The 23,410-nt window shown below is 47.0% G+C and overlaps 1 protein-coding gene across 2 annotated transcripts in view; it reads right to left on the reverse strand.

Moving 5' to 3' along the window:
* Window positions 1–1,264: 1,264 nt before the first annotated feature.
* Window positions 1,265–23,410, reverse strand: part of KIAA0040 — a 39,517-nt gene continuing 17,371 nt past the window's right edge. The window contains exons 2-4 of one of the 2 annotated variants that reach the window (XM_059875807.1): window positions 22,816–22,895; window positions 10,271–10,394; window positions 1,265–4,738 (exon numbers count right to left, since the gene is read on the reverse strand). In XM_059875807.1, the coding sequence (XP_059731790.1) occupies window positions 4,304–4,606 (303 nt within the window). In that variant the 5' untranslated portion in view covers window positions 4,607–4,738; window positions 10,271–10,394; window positions 22,816–22,895 and the 3' untranslated portion in view covers window positions 1,265–4,303. The remainder of the gene's footprint in view (window positions 4,739–10,270; window positions 10,395–22,815; window positions 22,896–23,410) is intronic. The other variant, XM_005217234.5, reaches the window with a different exon arrangement.

The raw sequence follows: 23,410 nt of genomic DNA on the forward strand, positions 1-23,410 counted from the left end.
AGGCTCCCCCATCTCTGGGATTCTCCAGACAAGAACACTGGAGTGGGTTGCCATTTCCTTCTCCAATGCATGAAAGTGAAAAGTGAAAGTGAAGTCACTCAGTCTTGTCTGACTCTTAGCGACCCCATGGACTGCAGCCTACTAGGCTCTTCCATCCATGGGATTTTCCAGGCAAGAGTACTGGAGTGGGGTGCCATCGCCTTCTCCATGTATACTGCTAATGGTACTATATTGGGCAGGGAGTGGACATTTCCATTATTCCTAGTTCTGTTGGACAATGCTCCTCTAGATGGTTTTTGCTCTAATGACGGCTTAGCATCATCAAGGGAGGACTCAGGAACATTTAACTCATTACATTTTTAAAATGTTAATCACATCGTATGCATTAATTTTTTGTTGCACTGGGTCTTTGTAGCTGTACACCAGCTTTCTCTAGTTATGGAGAGCAAGCAAGGGCTACGCTAGTTTGGTGCACAGTCTCCTCATTGTGGTGGCTTCTCTTGCCATGGAGCACGGGCTCTAGGCATGTGGGCTTCAGTAGTGGTAGTACACGGGCTCAGTAGTTATGGTGCATGGTCTTAGTTGCTTCTTGGCATGTGGAATCTTCCTGGACCAGGGATCGAACTTGTGTCCCTTGCATTGGCAGGTGGATTCTTATCCACTGTACCACCAGGGAAGTCCTCATTGCATTTCTTAACCAATGCAAGGCTACGGCCAACTCGAAAAAAAGATACACATTTATTCATTCATACACATGTCTGTCTATCTCTTTATGTATAAAGTCTACCTACTATGATCTATTTATCTGTCTATAGATACCTACCTATCTACCTCCCTTGCTGCTACTATAGAGACTTTTGATCTCTCCTCTTCCCAGCACCAGATTTAACTCAGAAGTCTATTTTTACTTAGTTTTTTCTATTTTCCCCCTTTTCCTTTAAGAGGACATTGATTGACCTCATCGATGGGAATGTTCTCTAAGTGTTGCCAAGGAACATGAGTGTGTTTTTCTGCATCTGGCATCTCTGAGGGTGTCTAGTCTCCAAGGTGTCTGCTCTGCAGGCAATGGGGTGTGAGTTCACCCCTGCTCCTCGGACCTCTGACTCTGCTGGTAGGGGGAAGATAGTGCCCAGGGATGGCTGGGCCTTTGGTGTCCCAGAGGGAGTAGCCCCATCCATCATTCTGGGTGAACTCTGGGAGAGGGTAGTCTCTAATGTCAAGAAAATAATTAACTGATTTCCATAATAAGGAGGTTACACATGGCTTTTTAGTTTCAAAGTATTTTATTTAAATAAAATCTTCTCTTGGTGCATTTAAATTTTCCAGGAAGAAAAATACTGACAGATGCTATACAACATGGACCATTTATATTCTTCTTGAAAAGGTGACTGCCCTTTCTCTATATCTTCCCCTCCTCCCACCGCCCCCCCAAAACCCCAAAGCGAATCCACTGAGCAATTGGGAGAAAGATCTCTTCTGATTGTTCAGAAGTCCTGGGCCTGGGGGCTCCTCCCCAAGCCTGGGCTGGTCTGGGAGGCCTCTTCCTTGCCATCCCTTTTGTCCTCTGTTAGCCTAACCCCACCCCCACAAGATGGGCCAGGCAGGCTCCAGTCCTAAAGGACTCCTGGCTGCCTGTGATAGTTCTGGGACAGAGGGTGGGAAGGAGAAATGAAGATGGAGAGGGATGGAGCCAGGGTGCTGCCTAGAGACAGAGAGAGGGGAATAGGAGAAGAAAACGGGAGAGGAGGATGACAATAAAGTGGGAAGAAAAGGCAGTGGAATCCAATAATTGCTTTTTGTTTCTTTGACACACACACTTATTCAGCAAAGCCTGAGGGCCTCTCACTCACTGGACACTATTCTGGGTGCTCCAGTGAAGGCTGTTGAGGAGGCTGGATGGGATAAGAGAGGAGCCTCTTTCAAGCATTTGGTTCTCCAAACCTGGGTTATGGAAGCAACCAAGAAGCGTGTTTCTGGGTGTTCACACCTGGAGGTGGAACAGATACATTCAGATAGGAGATGGTGGGGCACGGCACCTGGAGATAGAGGCCTTGTCCTGGGTGATGACAACGGACTGCTGTCTTAATTCAGACTAGCAGCTGGTTGCCATGGCAACTATGGTACTTTTGTGATTCCGTGATCCCAGAGATCAGCACTCCTAGATTGTGTCTGACACCAGTCTCAGCCGTCAGCCTCTACGTCTCCCCCAAGTCATCCATTTGAGGGGGGGCTGAGAGTTGGAGACAGAAGAAGCAACTCAGCCTGCTGGGCTGTGGGAGGTGTGGGGAGATGAGAAGTCATTCTGGGAGGTGAAGGGGATGGCCAGGTGCTCCAGGACAAGGGGACAGAGCATCAGAGGGTACTTCTTTCGCTGGTCAAAGAGGTTTATGCCAGAGAGGCCTGAGTGCCTGGGGTATTTAGGCCCACTTAGGGCAAGAAGGGGGAACAGGGCCGGTTTGAAAATAAAAGCAGGCCTGCAATATGCTTCACAGGGTGTTCCGTTAGAAGATCTCAGTGCAGCAGTCGCCAGCAGGCACCTCGCCTCCATAGGACTAGATCTGGACTTTACCTGAAAGGCGAGTGACTACCAGCTGCCTCAAGTGAGCAAACAGGACATTTTCCGTGAAACAATGTTAGAGAATTGAGCTTTTGCTTCTATAAATATCATAGCTTAGCTACATTATTAATGAAATTGCAATTTCACCACCATTTAGAACAGCTTCAGTCGGAAAATATTTCAAGAGAGCTACCCTGCAGATTGGCAAATGAGCACAACCTGCTCCCACGTGGGGAATTATCCATCTTTGTGCTGTGGTCACAAGACAATCAAAATACCACCCAGTTCACCCTGTGAGTGGACTAATTCAGCCTCCCAAACTGGGCCCAGAATGTGGGGAGACGCTCTGCTCAACTAACTGCAGACCCAGCTTACATGTCCTTATGGATCTCAGGGCACACTTGTCAACCCAAACCTTGGCCCTGCATGCACCCTCCTCCTTCAGAATTCAATACCCAACTTCAACCTGTTGCAGCAATTAATGGGCTCACTTGGAAGAGAAGGTCACTTGGGGACTTGGTGAGGTATTACAAGTTTACCCTTAATAACATCACATATCTGACAGCATCCACAGACAGTTGTGAGTACCGACTGTGTGCAAGGCACTAGCCTGAGCTTCAAGATAAATATTAATAAATCTCTATATAGCTTCATCCTACTTTCATTTAAACTCTGTAACTTCTGCACCCTGTCTGCAACATGCCATGCCTCCATGATAACTTTATGTAATTGTTTCCAGTGTGCCTTCTGTGAGACTGTACCAGTGATTGTCTTAATTCCTTCCCCACTGAAAACCTCTGGATTCATAGGAGATCCCTAGCTCAGGGGTAGCATCTGTTTCCATCTGTGAAACATACATTGCACAGGTACACAATGGCAGTCCACTGAAGTGGACGGCATAAACCTGGCCATGAAGATGGCCAGAAGCCATTTGTTCTTGCTTGGAGGAGGGAGCTTGCTGGGGGTAGCATCTCAAAGAGAAGTCTTGGATACCATTAAACACCCATCAGTGGTGATGAGTTGTAAGACAATAGCTTTTGATTTTTCAACTTTTCCTCCCAGGTGAGAGGCCAGAAGCACGGGAACTTGGTGTGTCTTTATCAATATACAGGAATGGGGGTATTCCAGATGGCTGGAATGTCCAGCTATGAAGATTTCCAGTAAAAGGCTATGTAGGGACAGGAACAGGAGAGCATTCATCTCTACCCTGAGTGGTATATGGCATTGACAGCACATAGGCTTCTCTTGTTATATAATTGTGCATGTGGGCCTGGATCTGCCATGCCTTCCTATGAGATGTTTTTCCAAGAGCAGACAATGAACTCTCTCGTTTAGGGCCTTGCTCAAAGTAGACATTCAGTGACCATTTGATGAACAGAATATACTTGCTTGGGTACCTGTGGTGTTGTGCATGTGTGCATTTGGGAGATATGTCAAGAAGTATGGATAAATGTTCCTTGTGCTTTTGCATATGGAATGTGCCAGAGATGGGTGGAAGGCATGCCTGAGTCTGCAGTAAAGAGCATTGCTATTGGACACATAGATGCTGAGAAAGCGCCCAAGACTTGTCCACGTGCTTCCCGGGAAGGCCTGCCCCGGGGGACACTCAGTCTGAGGTTTGCTTCTTGGTTGGGTAGTTCCTCTGTGAACATGAGCGCGTCACTGCAGGGGTTTCTGCTTCCCACATTGGGTGTGGTTAGAAGGCAGCTGAGCTCCCAAGGCAGGACACCTCTGCCCCCTGCCTAGCTAGACAGGCAGGGATGGCCTCTTTTCCATCTGGAGAAGCTTGGGCTGGGCAGAGATCCAGAGGTCTTCTTCAGCCTGCTTCTTCTTTTTCTTCTTCTTCTTCCCCTTGTTTTGCTCCGGCTGTCGGCCATTGTCACCCGGCCGGTTCCAGCAGCAGTGGCAGCAGATGAAGAGGAAGGTGATGATCACCAGGAGGGGCAGCCCCAGGAGGATGCCTAGACAGATGCTGTTGAAGAGGCCCTCCTGGTGTTTGGTGGAGATGACATCCCAGACGGCACTGAAGAACATGCTGATCTTCTCCATGGTGCCTGGCTAGGCTGGGCCAGAGGAGCCCCTTAGCCCACCCGCAAGGGCGGGACGTGAGAGGAGGCAGGCTTGCCCACTTGGAACTTAGCCCTCTTCCAGCTCTGGGTTTGGGCAGGCCACAGATAGCACCTAAAGAGAAAACAGCGGATCATTTAAGAGAGGCGCCGTGGGGACGGTCTATAATTTTTAATAACATCATTGATTTTAGGCTCAGGAAATGGGAGGAAATCAAAGAGTTACAGAGTTCACTGAAATTGTATTGAGCCTCAATAAACAAGATAAATGCATGCATTTAGTCAGTTATGTTATTAACTAATTCTCACTATGTACACACTATACAGGGCTTAGGATATGACAGTCAATAAGATGTCAGACCTGGCATGCAGGCAGTGCTCCACGGTGGTTAGATAAATCAGTGTGTGCATTCCACACTGTTCTGGTTACAGGTTTGGCTCTCCAGACCCTCTACAGGAGTAGTTCTCCACCTTTCTTCATTTCAGCCTACCTGATAAATGATGAACACATACTCCCCACAGGACAGCTCCATATCTGACCTTCCATGAACACAACTTGTCATTTTTAACACTAATGAAAGCTTAAGCACAAGATAGAATGTCCAAGAGTTGCTGGCTGTCATGGGGGCCCTGGACCTCCCCAGGCTAAGAGGTCATCAGTCCTCATCCTGTTTCACTCCTGCTTTTCTCACGGTCCCTTCATGCTTTCTTCCTGGTCCCATGTCTCCTCCCTCTTTACATTCCACTTTCAGACCTGGCAAAGACTCATTGTGCTGTGGGTGAGAAACCAGGTCTTTCTGTTTCTACCTTTAAATATTCCCAAGTCTCCTTCCCTGCCTGTTCCTCTCTTTGCAGTAAAAAGAGTTTTGCAGGCTGATCAGTGATGGTGCCTAGAAACTGGGAGGCGGTCCCTGGCTGCCTCCCTCCTCCTATCCTGAGGCCAAGCTTGCAGCTGGGCAGTTCTGGTTGCTTCTCTAGAGTGGTCCCTCTTCCTATGGTACTTCTCCAACTCTCCACATGTATCTCAGGCCTCAGCTCACAAGTGTAAGATCTTAGAGGCGCCTTCAGTTCTGGAATCCACAGGTTCTTGGGTCTAAACAAGACTTGGAGGACAGGCATGAGTCAAAGGAATTTAAGAGACCTCTTGGCATTAAACATTGTTCAGGAGCCAAAGATCTTAAAGTCATTGATTTTCAGGCTGGAGAGCTTAGAAATCATCCTGACCAGCTGTCTCACTTCAAGATGCAGAAGCTGAGGCCCAGAGTGGTGGGGTGACCTGTCTGTGAGGTGACACACAAGCACATGTGTGCTTCTCATCACACACAAAGCTGTGATGAACACCCAGACCTCTGAACAATGGGTCCAGCACTCTCCAAGGCTGCCGGGCAAGCAGAAAAACTAAGGATGGTAACATTACTTTATATTTTACTTGATATTTTTCTAAGCCACCTTCATGTGAATTATATCTTTTAAGTGAGCAACAGGATGGTGCATTGTGAGTGGAGGGACGCACCAGGGGGGACCTAGGTCCAGAGTCATCCTGAAATTCAGGCTTCACTGGGTTGTCCTGCACTGGAGCATAAGTGCATGTGTTATGCATCTGGGGGGTGTGTTACACACGGTGTCCCAGCAGCTGTGCTTGGAGGTCTCATTCCTTGGATAACACGCACTCTTGGTGTCCCAGTGCCCATGTGTCCATCCAGGCCCCACCCAGGATCTCTATCCTGGTCTGCAGGCATGTGGCCCCACCCCCTCATAACATTACTTATACAGCTTATGCGGTTGTATAAATTGGCACCTGCTTCTGTGCCATTGGGCCCAAGGAGCCTGACATCATGTTATACGGTGGCACTCATGGGACTCCCCTGGTGGTCCAGTGGTTAAGAATCCATCTTGCAATGCAGAGGACATGGGTTTGATCCCTGGTCTGGGAACCTTAACATATTATATGCTGCAGGGCAACTAAGCCCATGTGCTTCAGAGTCCACGCGTTCTGGAGTCCACGCACCACAACGAAAGATCCCACATAATGCAGTAAGACCTGATGCAGCTGAGTAAATAAATACATATTAAAGAAATAAAATTATTTTTTAAAAGATGGCACTTATTACATGCCGGGCACTGTTCTAAGCACCTTGCGCCTGTTGACTCTCTTGGACTTTATCACAGGCTTATGCAGGAGGTACAGTTATTCCTCCCATCCTACAGCCAAAGAGATGCAGGCACAGGTCACACAGTGTGTGAGTAGCAGAGCTGGCCCTGAGGATTCTGGGAAGCTTGGCTCCAGATCCCCAAGGGCTGAGCCATTCATAGCATGGCTCTGGGCCTCCGATTTCTTCATGTGGAATTAACCCATTTTTGGCAAGTAGCCCAGGGTTTATAGAATCCTCTGCCATCCCCTAGATCAACTGAAACATTTATCCCAGTCAACATTTATCCCAGTCTGCTGTAGAAAGAGACTACAAAGAAATTTATTTCCCATTGTCAGATACCTCAAAAATGCATGAAGACACATACAATATAAATCCAGTCCTGCCCAAGGGGAGGTTTATAGAAAGCATACTGGCATCTGAACTTAAACTCAATGTGCAACAAAGATGAGCATCCTGAAAAGTTATGTGTCCTCGCTGGAGCCTGAGCCCCTCCAGTGTCTGAAATATCACATGCCACGGACTTGCCTGTACACCATCAAGTGCACAGGTTCTTTACAGAGGAAAACCACACTTGGTCTCCCCAGACCCCTCAGAGGGGCCAGCCCGGCGCCTGTTCCTTCTAACACCCCTCACTCTCCTCTGGATTCTCCTCCCTTTGCCATAATCTTTGCTTTGACCTCAGTCTTATATGGTCCTGTTTTTTTTGACCCAGAGGGATTTTTCTGTTCTGTTGTAGGAAGGCTTTGGGTGCCTTTCTCTAAGCCGATCCTTCCTACACATACAGTTTTGAGAACCAAAGGCTCCTTGGACTGATTTCTATGATTCAAATTAGATAGCAGCAGACCACATTTACTGACAAGCTTTCTTGTGCCGGGGTCCTGCTGGTCTCTGTGGGGAGCATATGTGAATCAGGGCCCACTCTGGGTTCAGCCAGAGAGAGAAGGTCGTGGAGCTCCTGGAGAACAGTAAGGCAGTATTCATGAAAGTAGAGCCACTTGACCTTGAGAGACTAGTAGGCTCTTGACAGACGTGTGAAAAATATGTCAAAGATCCCAGGCAGAGAAACTTCTAGAACATCAGCAGGAGAACAGGGGACCTTCTGATGAGCCTGGAGCTCAGGGTGGGAGAGTGAAGGACCGTAGGCTGTGGCCAGGTTAGAGATGACCTTCACAGGGTGTGTTTCTTTGCGGGGAGGGGCTCTATAATGGGCTTCCCAGGTGATGCCAGTGGTAAAGAGTCCTCCTGCCAATTTTAGGAGATGCAAGAGATACCAGTTCGATCTCTGGGTTGGGAAGAACCCCAGAGAAGGAAATGGCAACCCACTCCAGTATTCTTGCTTGGAGAATCCCATGGTCAGAGCCCTGGTGGGCTACAGCCCTTGGGGTCACAAAGAGTCAGACATGACTGAGCACATAATAGGAAGATGTTGTGATCAGAGCTTCCCTTCAGGGAAAGATAAGAGGGTCTGGAAAGCTCTGGAAGATGTTTTAAGAGAGCACTTCAGTCATTTAGCAAATATTTATTGAACACCTGATATGTACCACAAACTGTGTTTGGTATTGAAGATTCAGGAATGAATGACAAAGATATAGTTTTTGATATCATGGAGCCTCCTACATTTCACGGGACTTAGTATCATCAACGGATCATGTCAATAGACAAGAAGAAGAAGCAAATTCCAGCTTAGGTTGCTTAGTTGGATGAAATAAAAGCATGCCTTTGAATTATGTCTTTATTTCAACATTCCAGGCCCTCCCACCCCTCCCAACTTTGGCTCAAACTCATCCATCCCATGGCACCTAAAATAGCCATGTGAATAAACAGATTTCTTTTCAAGCAAAAGCTAAGTCAATAATTAGCTTCTAGATTCCTAAAGGTACTTATTTGAGTCTACTCTCCATATGGCCAAAGAGAATATTCATTAACACTTGGGAACCCTGTCTGGGGAAAATTCGATTAAAAGGTATTCTTTATATTTTTTAATCTAAGAATTCTCTTCTAGGCAACCCCCACCCCCCAGGTTACTTGCTGAGCTCTGCTAATCTATAGCATTTCATTAGTATTTATGAGCTTTGCATTATTAGCATTTCCAGGAAACAATCAAATATCTCCTTGGTGGTATGAATTAAAAAAGTCAGAGCTTCTGTGGAATGTTTTTTGCAAAAGGAGCCACACTTCGGCCTAGAAATGCCCTCTGGGAGACCCCATCCTTTTGTCAGCTCTCAAGTGTTGCTGACACTGAAAAAAATTCATCTCTTCTCGTAAAATGGACAATAGGTGCTAACCAACCTTGATTGTGGTTGTGGGGGTGGGTGTGAGGAGACAGAAGAGGGGAGAAGTTTCTTTCAGTTTTCCTGAAACCAAGTAGTATTCCTCTCTATGTCCTCCTTAGTATTTAGCTGAGAGAGAGTCATTCATTCATTCTTCCCACAAACTTCTGTCTGCCTGCATGTGAGGTATTGATGGCGAACAGAGGTCCTGGAGCCAGAAGACCTGGGGGTTTGAGTCCTGGGTTAACTCTTGTGACCTTGGCCAGTTACCAAACGCTAGCTACAAAATGCAGTTAATAAGCTTCCCTTGTAATGAGGTTGTGAAGATTAAGAGCTCAATGTGTTTAATGCATTTTGTAAACTGTACAACACTATGAAACATAATCTACAAAGTAGTGAGTGAACTCCAGATAACAATTGACTAATTCTAGCCTTGAGCTTTTCTTCCCCATCTCTCACCTCTAGCCTAATCTTAATGGCCAAAGAACCATGGACCCCTACTCCATTCAAATGAAAAGGGCATCACAGTGACCTCCCTGCTTAGGGCTGGTCAGCAGTTCTGAGGCTGTAATTCAGACTCTGGCTTTCAGCAACAGGAATGGAGAAGGGTCATTGGGGAACATCTGATAGTGTCTGGAGGACTCTTGAGCTCATAAAACGAGGCCTGGAGAGAGCACCTAGTCCCCTGTAGCCCCCAGCCTCTCTCCAGACTTCGGAACCCCTGGAAATGGACAGGGATGGCTCCTGCCACAGGGATGACTGGTCCATCCCTGACATCCAAGAGCTGCTCCAGAGTCATGTCCAAGGCTAGCCCACAGACTGCTGTTTCTTCTGGAACTCCCCAAGAAAGGGGCAGGGCATTCTCCTTTGCACCAACCTCTTGTTATTTCTATTAGGTGAAATAATACACGTAAAGCTGGAGAATGGGGTCTGTTGGGTAGCAAATGCTTTCTAGAAATGTTAATAATAAGGATCATAATGGCAGCCAACTGAAATCCCTGAGACCTTCTCCAGAGTGCTTTCCATATGGTTTAAATCTGGCCTTCTTATAACGGGTAGGGTGAAGCAGGAGGGTCAGGCCTCTCTCAGAACCTTAAAAGATTCCTCTGCTGCAGCTGTAGACTCCTGAGTATGTGTGGGGGCCATCTCATCATTGTAACCTGGGGCCAAAGGGACAGAGACCCTGCCTTGGGCCTTTCTTCACTTGTTCCATTGAGCCCGTACCTTGTGTTGCGGTGATCACTGTGCTTGCGTTATCTCCTCACCGATGGATCTCAGGCGATGGCAGGATCTCAGGAGGGCAGCCCTAGTCTCCTCTCCGGCCTCTGACTCTGGCCACACTGGCTGCCTGAGGGTCACCAAGGGGGTTAAAGATTCAAGTGCCTGAATTACACTCCTGGAGATTTTGATTCAGTAGGTCTAGGAAACGCCCAGAAATTTATGTTTGTAACAAACAACCCAAGTGTTTATGGACAGTTATCAGGTTCAAAAACTGCTGAATGAGCAGGCTGAGGTGATGACCCTTTTCTATACGCTCAGGAGCCATGTGCTGAATGAGAGAATGGATGGATCATGGGCGAGGAGAGGTGGGGAAGACATTCACCTCCATATGCAGCAGCACTGAGGCCTGCTGCGGGCAGCCTCCTTGGGGGTCACTTCTTGCTCTTGTGTAGTCAGGGCATCTGGGCCAGAGCTGCTTTCCTGAAGATCATTGTTGTTGTTCATTCGCCAAGTCATGTTCGACTCTTTGCGACCCCATGGACTGCAGCACGCCAGGCTTCCCTGTCCTTCACTCTCTCCCTGAGTTTGCTTATGTCCATTGAGTTAGTGATGCCATCCAACCATCTTATCCTCTGTTGCTGCCTTCTCCTCTTGCCCTCAATCTTTCCCAGCATCAGGGTCTTTTCCAGTGAATCAGCTCTTCCCATCAGGTGGCTAAAGTATTGGAGTTTCAGCTTCAGCATCCGTCCTTCCAATGAACATTCAGGGTTGATATCCTTTAGGATGGACTGGTTGGATCTCCTTGCAGTCCAAGAGACTCTCAAGAGTCTTCTCCAACACCACAGTTCAAAAGCATCAATTCTTCGGTGCTCAGTTTTCTTTATAGTCCAACTCTCACATCCATACATGACTACTGGAAAAGCCATAGCTTTGACTAGACTGACCTTTGTTGGTAAAGTGATGTCTGCTTTTGAATATGCTGTCTAGGTTGGTCATAGCTTTTCTTCCAAGGACCAAGCGTCTTTTAATTTCCTGGCTGCAGTCACCGTCCTTAGTGATTTTTGAGATCATAGTTCAATGCAATAGACATTCACAGAACACCCACTGTGTCTGACCCTGTGCACTCAGACCCTGAGCTCCTTCCTGTCTGGTAAGGAGGAGAGACAGAAATAGCAGAAGCACAAGGTGATGAGTCCTGTGGTCAAGCTCTGTGTTAAGGGCATGAGAGAAGCACTGGGGAAGGAGTAAGCCTGCTGGCCTGGAGGGGTTAAGGGAAAGAGATGCAAAGGAAATGACAATCAGGATGGCATCTACTCATCCCTTCTGTGACTACTTAGGCAGCACCTACTGCATGCCAGGAAGTGGGTTGAGTCCTGGGTATCCAGGAAATAGGCAGGATCAGTCCTTGTCCCTCTCATGCTCAAAGTCCAATGTGGGAAGCAAAGAAGCCTGAAGACTGGTGTGTAAGTGTAACATAGAAAGTGCTACAAAGGGGAAGTCTGGGATGCTGAGAAAATGAGTGATGCCCATCAGGGAGGCTGGGGCAGGCGCTGGGCAAGGATGGCTTTGCTAAGGTCTGAATGACAAGAAAACCACAACAATCATGTGGTCAAGGTGTCTGAGAAGTCTCAAAACTTAGACTAAACTTATCTAAAGCACTTTCAAGTAATATATGTGGTGTGTTTATCTTCAACTCTCCAATACCTTTTCAGATGAAGTGCCTCTAAATTTCAAGCAATGAGTTCAATTGTTAACACTCGATAAAGTGTCCCCTCTCCCCAAAGTCTGGAAACACAGGACATAATGTGTTCACTGTGCTTTGTTTTTGCAGATGAACAATTGGACCCGTTGCTTTCCCTGAAAAGGCCCTGAAAGGACAGTGTGGCTGGGTGTAGCAGCAGGGTGTGTGGAGGGTGGTGGGGGGACAGGAAGCCCTTGAGGCAGGTGGCCCTGCACCCGTTGGGCTGGCTAAGCCACATCAATGGCTGGTGTGTGCGAAAGGGCCATGGAGTTTCAAGCAAGGAGGGAATAGGCTTGACCTGTGTTTTATAAAGAACACTGTCAAGGGGTGAGAGAACAGATTGCCGAGAATGGGAGCAGGAGGAGATGATTATAACTGGTGCGGGAAAATGGCACCTGGATGAGGCTGAGGGTGGTGATGGCAGGTGGGACGTGGCCTGACTTGGGCGTTCTTCAGCCGACGCAGTAGCGGAACTGTCAGGCCGAGGGACATGAGGACTGTCTCTGGGCTGTGCTCTGCTCCTCGTCTTCTAACCCTAGTCTCCTCTCTGGTGTCCAACTCTGCTATATATATATATATATGTTTTTTTCCCTAAAATAGTAATCCCATCCAACAGGCTCTAAGCCTCCCACCATCTCTCCTGGGGGTATAAAGGATCTTATTCAGCCCTAGGGCTCTGTACCCTGCCTGCCCAAACCTTGCCCAGCTCTCAGATCCACCCTGCAATCCTTTGTAGAATCCCTTTGGTTATGACAGTATCACACATTTCAGAAACCAAGGCTCTCTGGCAGCGAGGGCACGGCTGGAACCTCAGTCAGCAGTTATTAACTCTGCCGCTCTGGGTATATATTTTCTTCACGGTTCTCACCTTGCTAACCTGGCATGCTCAGATGCCCTCTAATAGATGTAAGTACTGTTTTGTACAAAAAGTGTCAGATCCCAGAAAATAATCTGCTAGTGGAATGTGACTTTATGACTTAAACCTGGCTCAAGGCATGATGAAATAGAGATCTGTATTTCCTCCAATTTAATTAATTGTTTTAAGTAACTAGTCCAGGTTGGAGCCTCTTCCTCCATCCTGCAGAGTATGCATATATGGTGTGGAACTGGATATTGAGTATTAGAGGAAAATTGATAGTATTTTCCTTCAAAATCAATGTTATAATTATGGTTGCAATTTTGAACAAAAGCACAAATAGGTCATCAATACAGAAATGATTAAGGCACTATGGTTATTAAAAATAATGAATTGATGCTTTGTCAGACAGACATTCTGAGTTGGAAGAATCCAGAGACGGATCATGTGGTTGAGTTCCTTCACTTTAGTGATGAGGAATCTGGGACCAGAAGAGGCTGTGTCTTGCTGGAGGTCAGACAGTTGACAGTTGGTGAGATCAGGACCAGAACCAATGTCTTCTGACTCCCAGCATCTCCCCCACCCCAGTCAGGTATCTCGTATAGAAGTCCTTGCAGGTAAGACTGAGACAGCAGTTGACAAGATGTACACTATGTCCTCATCCTGGGCTCAGGACAGCCTGTGCCTCTTAGCCCTCTGATACCTCTGGGGATGTGACTGAGTTCTGGACAAGAAGTGGGACCTGGGTCCTAAAGTCTCTCTTGAGGTCCTTCACGTTCTCTCTCTGCTTGCTCACTGGATGGCCAACTCACAGGGCCCAGGGAAGGACTCCAGGGCCCCTGGGACAGCAGAGGTAGGAGATGTTCCTGAGTGGCTGCTAGCGGATCACCTTGCTGACTACAGCGAACAGTGGAAGAGAAAGAAACCTTTGTAGGGGGAAGCCACTGAGATTTAAGAATTATTTGACATAGCAATTAACCCATCCTGACTCATACAGGTGACAAAAAGCTAACATTGGTAATGATTATAACAAATATGTGATCCATTTAACAGGTCTCTTGTAGTGCAGCTTCCACCCAAGAGGGGTTTAGCTAAGTGCTCCAGAGTGCAGGTTACTGGACCAAATAGCCTCGGTTCGAATCCTGACTGCTACCCACTGTTTATCCCATTGGGCAGGTTACTCAGCTTCTCTCTCTGCGGCTCACTTTCTTCATAGTAAAATGAAGCTGATAATAATAGGCTGTTGTGAAAACAAGTGAGTCAGTAAAGGTAAAACCTCTTGGTACCACGCCTGGCAACAGACACATGTGCCCTTATTATCTGACCCAGATGAATAGGCCAGCCGAAGAAACACCCCTGACTCCTCAGCGGATGCTCATTTTGTTTGCCTTTTTAGAGCTTGGGATGGTTCTGGAGCCATGACTTTGATTCTTTGTTGCTATTGTTGTTTAGTCACTAAGTTGTGTTTGACTCCTTTGCAACATCAGGGACTATAGCCCACCAGGCTTCTCTGTCCCTGGGATTCTCCAGGCAAGAATACTGGAGTGGGTTGCCATTTCCTTCTCTAGAGGATCTTCCCGACCCAGAGATCAAACCCATATCTCCTGCATTGGCAGGTGGATTCTTTACCACCAAGCCACCAGGGAAGGCCCGTTATGTCCTCTTACTGTGTTATTATTTGAAAGCTACCCTTTCATGGGGGAGTGTGTGAGCCTCCTACCCAATCTCTACTTGCCTGGGTGCCACGATTCTTTAGCTGTCCTTTAAAAGGCATTTTTTTCCTCCTTCCCCTAGTTTTCCTGTAGTAAGGGGGCTCTTAACTCCATTCCATTCATCATTCTTTTTCAAAGCAACCAATTCAGAATTAAAATACAGAATATGAGGATGGGGATACCATCTCTGGGGACCTCATATCCCTGGGCAGAGGGTGACATAAGCCTCTGCTGCTGCTGCCGCTGCTGCTAAATCACTTAAGTCGTGTCCGACTCTGCGACCCCATAGACAGCAGCCCAATAGGCTCCTCTGTTCAACATAAGCCTCTATCCTGCCCCCAAACCAGACTGTCTTTCTGTTGCCGCCCCCCTGCTTCTTCCTTCTGCATTCCTTCTTCCTTCTGCATGACAGTGCATGTCAACGCTGCCCTAGGCACTGCGTGTGGATGTAGTCAGGAATGATGCAGGTATGGTAAAGCGACTTGTTTTCCGCAGGGAGAAGGTGGATGGTAAACAGGTACACAAACACGGAAACCAAGAGATGCTATTGATGCTGTAAAGGACACAGTCAGCATGGCCTCTGAGGAGGTGACTTTGAGCTGAGGTGCACAGGTGGGAACAGCAGGGTGAAGGCCCGGACATGGGGGAGAGCTTGGCACAGTCTAGGAGGGAGTTGGAGCCTGGGAGCACCAAAGGTGACCAGGGAGTTCTGGCGGCATGAGCATAGAAGGCAGAGGGTGGCGGAGCAGACAAAGGATCCAGAGGAGCAGAGGCACCCTCCTCTTCACCCGCCTTGCCACTGCATTTGTCCGAGCCCTCAGACTGGTCTCTAGTTTTTCCTTTCTTCAGTTCCTCTCCTAAAATTAGAATGGGGTCATGCTCCCCCGCTCAGCCCACCTTTGGCTCTTTGTCACTGGCACGATCATCCTGACTCCTTAGCAAGGGGAACAAAGTGCTTGTGAGCTGGTGGTTCCTGCTCCCACCCCAGCCTCGTCTCCCCCACTGCCTCCATTGCCACATTCCCTCAGGTTCTCCCAAGCATCCTGCTCTCTCGCACTGCCACATGCTCTGTTCCACCTGCCTGGAGTGGCTTCTCACCTCTCCCCTTGGTGCATTCAAAGGGGGACTCCTTGTCCTTCCAGACTCCACTGGGAGATCTGTAACTGTCAGGCCTCTGCCCGAAAACTTCCCCAAACCCATTTCTTTCTCTTCTGAGCTCTCCTGGAGCCAATAACCCACCATCACAGCCCTTGTCTGACTCTATTGTAATTATTTGTTTTCTTTGAAAAATTAAAAGGCAGAACAGCACAAAGAATTATACACATACACACACACACACACACACACACACACACACACACACACACACATATATAGTATATGTCTATGTTGAAGAGCTAACCACTATCCCAAAATATGACCTTAATTGGACACAGCATTTTTGCAGATGTATCAATAAATTAGTTAAGATGAGTCATACTGGAGTAAAGTGGGTCTATAATCCAATATGACTGGTTTCCTTATGAAAAGGGGAAATTGGATATAAATAAAGGTGGACTTGCACAGAGGAAGACCATGAAGAGACGCCGAGAGAAGATGGCCATTGACAAGCCGAGGACAGGGGCCTGGAACAGATCCTCTCTTCATGGCTTCCAGAAGGACCCAACCCTCCCAACACCGTGATCTCAGATTTCTAGCCCCCAGAACCGTGAGGCAACCCACTTGGGTTGTTTAAAGTGCCCAGCCTGCGGTGCTTCATCACAGTAGCCCCAGGAGACTCATGTACGCCCCCTGACTTCACAGCCCTCCCACCCCTCAGCACTCCCATGTCTTCTCTCTCTAAAACATATCCCACATGTGTCCACTTCTTTCCATGTCGCGGCTAGGTTGTCATCACCCCTCACCTGGATTACTGTTCAGCTTCCTAACTATTCTCTCTGGTTCTACTCTTCCTTGTTTATGGCCTGTTCTCCCCACATGAGCCAGATCACGTTGCCCCCACCCACCACAGCTTCCCAATGCCTGTGGAGTCAAATCAACTCCTTGCCGTACCCCAGACATGCCTCCATCAGCTAGCCCTGCCTCCGTCTCTAATCTTGTCTTGTACTCTCCTCCTCACTCACCATGCCCTGGACACACCTACTTCAGAGTTGTCCACCCTGCAGGACCTTGTTAATCCCTTCAGTCCATTTTCTCTGAGATCTTGGCATGATCAACAGCTTCATAACATGCAGAGCTCCACACAAAGTCATTTCTACTTACTGTAACCTCAGATATTAGCTCAACAGGAAGCCTTGGTTAACCAAGTCATCCGAGAAGCCAAGCCCCCAGTGAGTCTCTACGACACCATCCTGTCTTACAGCCCTGGTAGTTCTTCCTACTCTGAAATTTCCCATTCACATGCAGTGCTCTTGTCACTGTGGCGTATGCATTTATGGACTGTCTGCCTGCTCTGCTAAATGAGTTCAGTGAGAACTGGGGCCTTGCCTGTTTTATGCTGTTTAGATGCCCAGAGTTGAATATGTCCCTGAATGAATGAATGAATGAATGAAATGCTGATTAACTCAAGAGATCTTGAAAAAATTGTAAACTAGTCAATCCGGGTTTTGGAGGAGAGAGCCGGGGTAATGAAAGGCATAGAAAAGAGGCCATCAGTCACATCTGTGGTCAGACTCTGGTGACAATTACCCACCATTTAGCCCACTGTCCAGACAGATCCCTAGCCAAGAAACTCTTTTAAGGAGGAAATAATGATCAAGAAACTCCCATATCACTGAAAGCAGTAGGGAGTGGGGAGTATGCTTTATCAGGTCCCAAATAATCATCTACCTTCCTTTTGGTCTGTTACAAATTGCTCATCGTGGCTGTGACTTTCTGATAACAAGGGATCCTTCCCTAATTACTATATGCTCTATTTCAGGTTCAGCAGAAAAGAAAATTAAAAAGCTCCATTTCACTCCAGGTTCAAATGAGTCGATCTTTCAATCAATCAAGTATTAATTAAGCTATGCTAGGAAATACAGCAGAGGAAAAAGACCTTCTCTCTACTCAAAGATGATGTGTGGAAAAGAATTAGAGAATAATTTAAGGACAATGAAAAGAGTTTAAAAGGGTTTTCACCTGGGCTTTCTTTGACTTTCTGTTATGGATGGCCTAAAATCTCTAGCCACTTTATTCTCCTTTACTCTTTCTCCCTCTCTCTCCCTTTCCCTAATTACATTGTCTCCCAAGGCTGCATGTCATGGACTCTGACAATAATTAGTCGTTTTCAGTCACTCTTAGGAATAAACACTAAAAATCGTGTCTCTCTGATACTCTGAAAATTCCAACAGTGCTAAATGTGATTGAATACAATATCCCCAGCCTGTTAGCAAGTTACAAACTTCCTCGTATTTATGTCCCTAGCTCATCAAGGAAACTTGGGTTTTCTTCTCAACCAAAAAACAACGCAGTCAGGACTTTTGCCTCCTTCACTAACACCGGCTTGGAGTCTGGGCAACATCCACTTAAGCGCTTTGAGTTTAGTGTTCTCTTCTGTAAACACAGATATTAGCTATTAGCACATTTCTCAGAAGGCGAGGTGTTTTTTTCCACTGTACTACATTGTTTTATTCCTTATACCCCCCAGAGTGCCTGGCAGACAGTGGGCTGGAAGTATTTGTTGAATGGATGAATGAATGAATGAATGAATGAGTGAGTGAATGAACGATATGTATAAAGATAATGTGTGTAAAGCATGTTGCCTAAGTACACTTCACACAGTGGGTGCCTTAAAATTGCCTTGAAAACCATATAGCGCTCTATTTATTATACTACTCATTGTGTGAAAGGTAAAAACAGCCATTCATTACAGAATTCATAGAGTTTTTGCAGAGTTTGTTCACTTTTACTGTGAACTGGTTTAAGAAGTTAATCAGCTGATCCTAGGAATCAAGGCAGACTCATTTGCCTTTCCCCTGCTCTCTCATTAATTTTATTTCCATTCATTCTCAGCTGCCGCCCCTCTTTCAGCCCTCCTGATATCCAGGATCTAGTTTCTTAGGGCTACCTTGTCTTGTCCATCGCTATCAACTTTCTCCTCTTCATTTCAGCTAGAATGCTCACTTGTTTTCCTTTGACTATCCTCTTTTAACAGAGACCTCAGAGGCCAAAGCCTCAAAAACAGAGGGTTGGCATAATGTCTTATCACCTTTCACAGGAACAGGGAATGATCTGTTGAATCCAAAAGCCACCATTGGTTGTGCTCTTACTAAGTGCCCAACTCTGTGTGTGTAATCAAGGCTCAACAGACATGACCTCATTCAAGAATGCAGGAGGTGAGTCTTTTAAATCCCCATTATACAGATAAGGAAACTGAGGCTATCAGAGACTAAGTAATTTGCCCAAGGCCATGGAGCTACTTTTCACTGTGTTCATAGGGTTCTTGAGGCAATAACACGGAAGTGGTTTGCAATACCCTTCTCCAGTGGAGCACGTTTTGTCAGGCCCTGACTAACAGGGACATGCCCTCCAACCACTCCATGTCAGCCAGACGACATGTAGTCATGTATGGATGTGACAGCTGGACCATAAAGAAGGCTGATCGCCGAAGAATTGATGCTTTTGAACTGTGGTGCTGGAGTAGACTCTTGAGAGTCCCTTGGACTTTAAGGAGATCAAACCAGTTGACCCTAAAGGTAATCAACCCTGAATAGTCATTGGAAGCACTGATGCTGAAGCTGGGGTTCCAGTACTTTGGCCCCCTGATGGGAAGAGCTCACTGGAAAAGACCCTGATGCTGGGAAAAACTGAGGGTGAGAGGGACGGGGGCAACAGAGGATGAGATGGTTGGATAGCATCACAGACTCAGTGGACATGAGTTTGAGCAAACTCCAGGAGACGGTGAAGGACAAGGGAGTCTGGTGTACAGTTTGATCTCTTTTCCTGTGAACGGACAAAACTTGTAGTTCATGGGGTCACAAAGAGCTGGACGTGACTGAGCAACTGAACAACAATAATGGAGCTACTGAAGTGCAGAAGACCCTGCTGTAAATGTTATGCTCTAGAACTGCCATTCTCCGGATGACTTCAGTCTCTGGACCCTCTGTTCTAGGATGAAGGGGTATTCACCGGTCATTCACCTGTCAAGCATTTGAAAGCCTGGCATGTGTGCCACACTCTGTGGACACACCCTTGATGAACTAAGACATCTCCTGTGACCCTAAGGGGCTCACATTTTAATAGGACCAGAAATATAAGAGAAGTGTAACATGTCACACGTGACAGTGGCTGCTGGGGACCTAAAGGCATAAAACTCCTTAGAGTGCTCACTGACAGCCCAGGAGCTATAACCAACCCTTAGACACTTCTATTTCATTTTATTTTTTCCCCCTCTGATTTCATATACAATTCTCATTCTTTAGTGAGTCCTAAAATTGGGCTACACTAACCTCCCATATCTGCTGGAGCATTAGAAGGACTGATGTTCCCCTAAACTGGACCCCAGTCCCCACCCTGCCGGCTTCACCCAGTCCTGACACCTACCTGGTCCCTGGAGGCATATTAGACCACACACTCCCTCCAGAACAGGGACTACACTGCCTGTTCTTCGTGCTATCATCTGTGTAGCCGGAAGCCAGGCAGGGGGCTTGCAAAAGAGATGACAAAAGGCAAGCCTTACTTTCCAGCTGTCAACCTCCAATTTGATGGATTGATCTTGGTTTCTGGCTAATTAAACAAATGATAAGGATGAGGGATGTTTGCAAGAGGAATGAATACATATCCAAATGTCCCAAGCAGAACATAAAAGGTTGACAGAGGGGTGCAGTGGAAAGAATATTAAGAGGAACCAGTTCTAGTTCTGGGTTCACTTATCCTCCAAGCTTCTGACGTTGGGCAAATCAGTTAAGCTTTCTGAGCCCCTTTTCCATTTGAGAACTGCAGCTATTAGCCATCTCAGATATCTGTCAAGACTTGTGAACAATAGACAAGGTACGTCAAAGAACACTGCAAAAACTGCAGTCTAAATGCAAGGTAGGGGCATGTTAGAGGATTGTATTCAAAAGCTGAATTACAGCAAAAATTGGAACCCTGACTTCCCTTCCTGATGCAGCCCTCCACCCTAAATCTCCTCCCAAAACCCCCTCACCCTCCCTCCATCCTCACCCCCCCTCCATCCTCACCCCAGGTCCTTTATGAATCATAGTCATTAAGGGCCACGTTTCCAATTTGGAGAATTTATGGGCACACACTGACACCACTCAGGCTTGTGTTTGCCGTCTGTATATATCCAATCTGACCACATCCTGGTATTAGTGCTAATAAAACCTGTAGCCATGGTTACAGTGACATACCTGGGTTATACTGTTCTTATTTTCACTCTTCCAAACTATTGGGTAAAAAATTTTGGAGCCAATTTTGGTGGGTGTGGTAAAGTGCCGAAGTACAGTTTTATTTTTGGAAAGTGTGAGCTGAGGCTCTGAGGTCATCTTGGATTTAGAAGCGGTTGGGGAGGGGCAGTGCGTTCTCTGGTCCCCAAATAAAGGGGACACAGTCTGTGCCTGACTCCAGTAACTGAAGTTTAACGTCATATCTGCTTAGAGGGAAGGTATGTTTTTAGAAAAAGCAAGAAGACAGCCAAGCACTTGTGTGATTCAGGGTCTCCCACAGGTGGTAATTAAAAAATAGACTCTGAATTTAAAGTTGCATCACTCCCTTTAATATTAGAGAACTCAGAGTTTGGCAAACTTTGCAGCAATAGCTGAATGACGGACTTATTTATTTTCCTCAGTGGTGGCGGGGGAGAGGTTTATAAGCTGGAATAGTCGAAAACTAATGGGGTGGCAAAAATATACAATTATGCGACTCAGAAGCAATACAGATACAATTTTATTTCCTTTCCATTTTCTCCCTTCATTTAATGTTAACAAAAGTTCAGGGCAATTAAAAGCTGAACGCTACCTTACTGTAATATTAAGGCTTAAAATGTAAAGGCCAAGTCATAGAGGGAGTGAGCAGAAGTATTCTCATTCCAGTCATAACTCAGCCCTGTGGAATGCGGTGTGGAAACAGTTCAGGTTCATCAGACTTTGGGCCGCAGAGGGTGGGTAGGGCGGAGGAGTCGATGTTACTGGTGGATGAATCTTCACTTCCTGTCTGTACGCATTTACATCTGTACCCCCAACATCGAGTGTGGATATAGATGTATTTTAACGGTTTTGATAAATAACTGTTGGTGAACGTACAAGATATATACGAATGTGCTAAGACATTGATGGAGCACCCAGCCAGGCAAGTAACACCCCCTTTTTTGCCTCAATACCCTCTTTCTTTGATATAGGTGACATTTTCTCAGTCTTATCAAATGCTGTTTTAGGTGTTTCTGTGCAAATAGATTGCTACCCCTAAGTCCTGTTCTAGAGGAATTCTGGAACTGCCACTGGCTTTGCTTTATCCCTGATACCCTCAGTGTGCCTGCCTTTGCCCCCCCAGCCCATATTAATATCTTTTCTTCTCCACCCTTGAAATGACCCATGGAGGCTGCAGGCTTTGCCCATGAGTGATTTGGGAGTACGGATGGAAGAAATTGCTTAAGCTGGGGATTGTGAGGGTAGGGGAGTTCCTCACAGATACTAAAGAGTACACACAAACACACACACACTCTTCCCTCAGCCCTACCCCATCCTCCCTATCCACCACTTCTGCTCCATCCTTGCCTGGAGACCTCAAAGTATTATGGAAGACACTCTGGAAAGCATATGGGGCCAATGGGAGGTGGGGGAGATGGTGGGAGAGGCCAGGGAACTCTGACCTTCTCTCCCAGCAGGTTCTACACCAGCCTTAAGCTTTATCTTTCCTTAGCAGTCCTATGTATGTATGTATATTTTATCAGCCCAACCCTCAAAGTATCAGTATCTTGAAGAAATAAGACATCGGGTGGGAACATTTTGATAGGGCAAAACGGTCAGGACGTGTAGTCCTTCTCCTGCTGGCTGGAAGGCAGGAGAGGGTCCCAGAGATGGGAGTTGGCTTGGAGCAGCCAGAGAAGGGCCTGGGAGTGCCCTTGAAGTGAGTGCTCTGCTCTGCTCCTCTGTGGACAGTCTATGAGGCTCTAGACCCCTAGGCCTGGCTTTGAATAATATATGGTTTTATTTGTTTATACTCTTGTAGATTTTCATACAAGCTGAATTCTTGGCTAAAAGATAGCTTGGGAACATAGGGGAAGTTCATGGTGGTATGAGAAGCCAGTTTAAACTCTTACCTGTGACTTAATGTGTGTCCTCAGGAAGCTCATTCAGTCGCTTGGGGCCTCGATTTCTTTTTCTCCCAAATGGGGGAAATCTGGGAAGAGACACAAGAAAGTGATGGCATGGTCCACCTCTGCAGAAGGGCACTGGGCACGGGGCTGGGGGGAGGCAGGCTGCTGGCACAGTTCTGAAGGCCTGACTGTACGCAGGCACTTTCCAAAGTCAACCACCGCCTGGAAGTGGGCACTTGCCTGGGTCCTTGTGTCAGAGCAGCAGGGCAAATGAATGTGCACCTAGGCTGTTCTTAAGAGTCACGACTGGTGTTACTCCAGGCTGATGTAGGGACAGGGCAGCAGCCGTCACCCCTCAGTTCTGCCAGGTAGTCACAGTGGCCTGAAGTTCTTGGAGAACTGGCTGCCATGCTGGGAGGTCTTCCTGCCTCCAACCCCGAATGGATGCATGGGTGGACCCCACCCCGACCCCACCCCAACCAGTGAGGCTCCTCTTTCCCCTCGAGGTGCCAGTGCTGCGGTGCTAGGTAGCATGGATCCTCCGTGTGCCCAAATGACCCCAGATTTCCAAGGGCTGGTCAAGCATGTCCACCCTGCC

This window comes from Bos taurus, chromosome 16 (assembly GCF_002263795.3).
Source record: "Bos taurus isolate L1 Dominette 01449 registration number 42190680 breed Hereford chromosome 16, ARS-UCD2.0, whole genome shotgun sequence".
NCBI lineage: Eukaryota > Metazoa > Chordata > Mammalia > Artiodactyla > Bovidae > Bos > Bos taurus.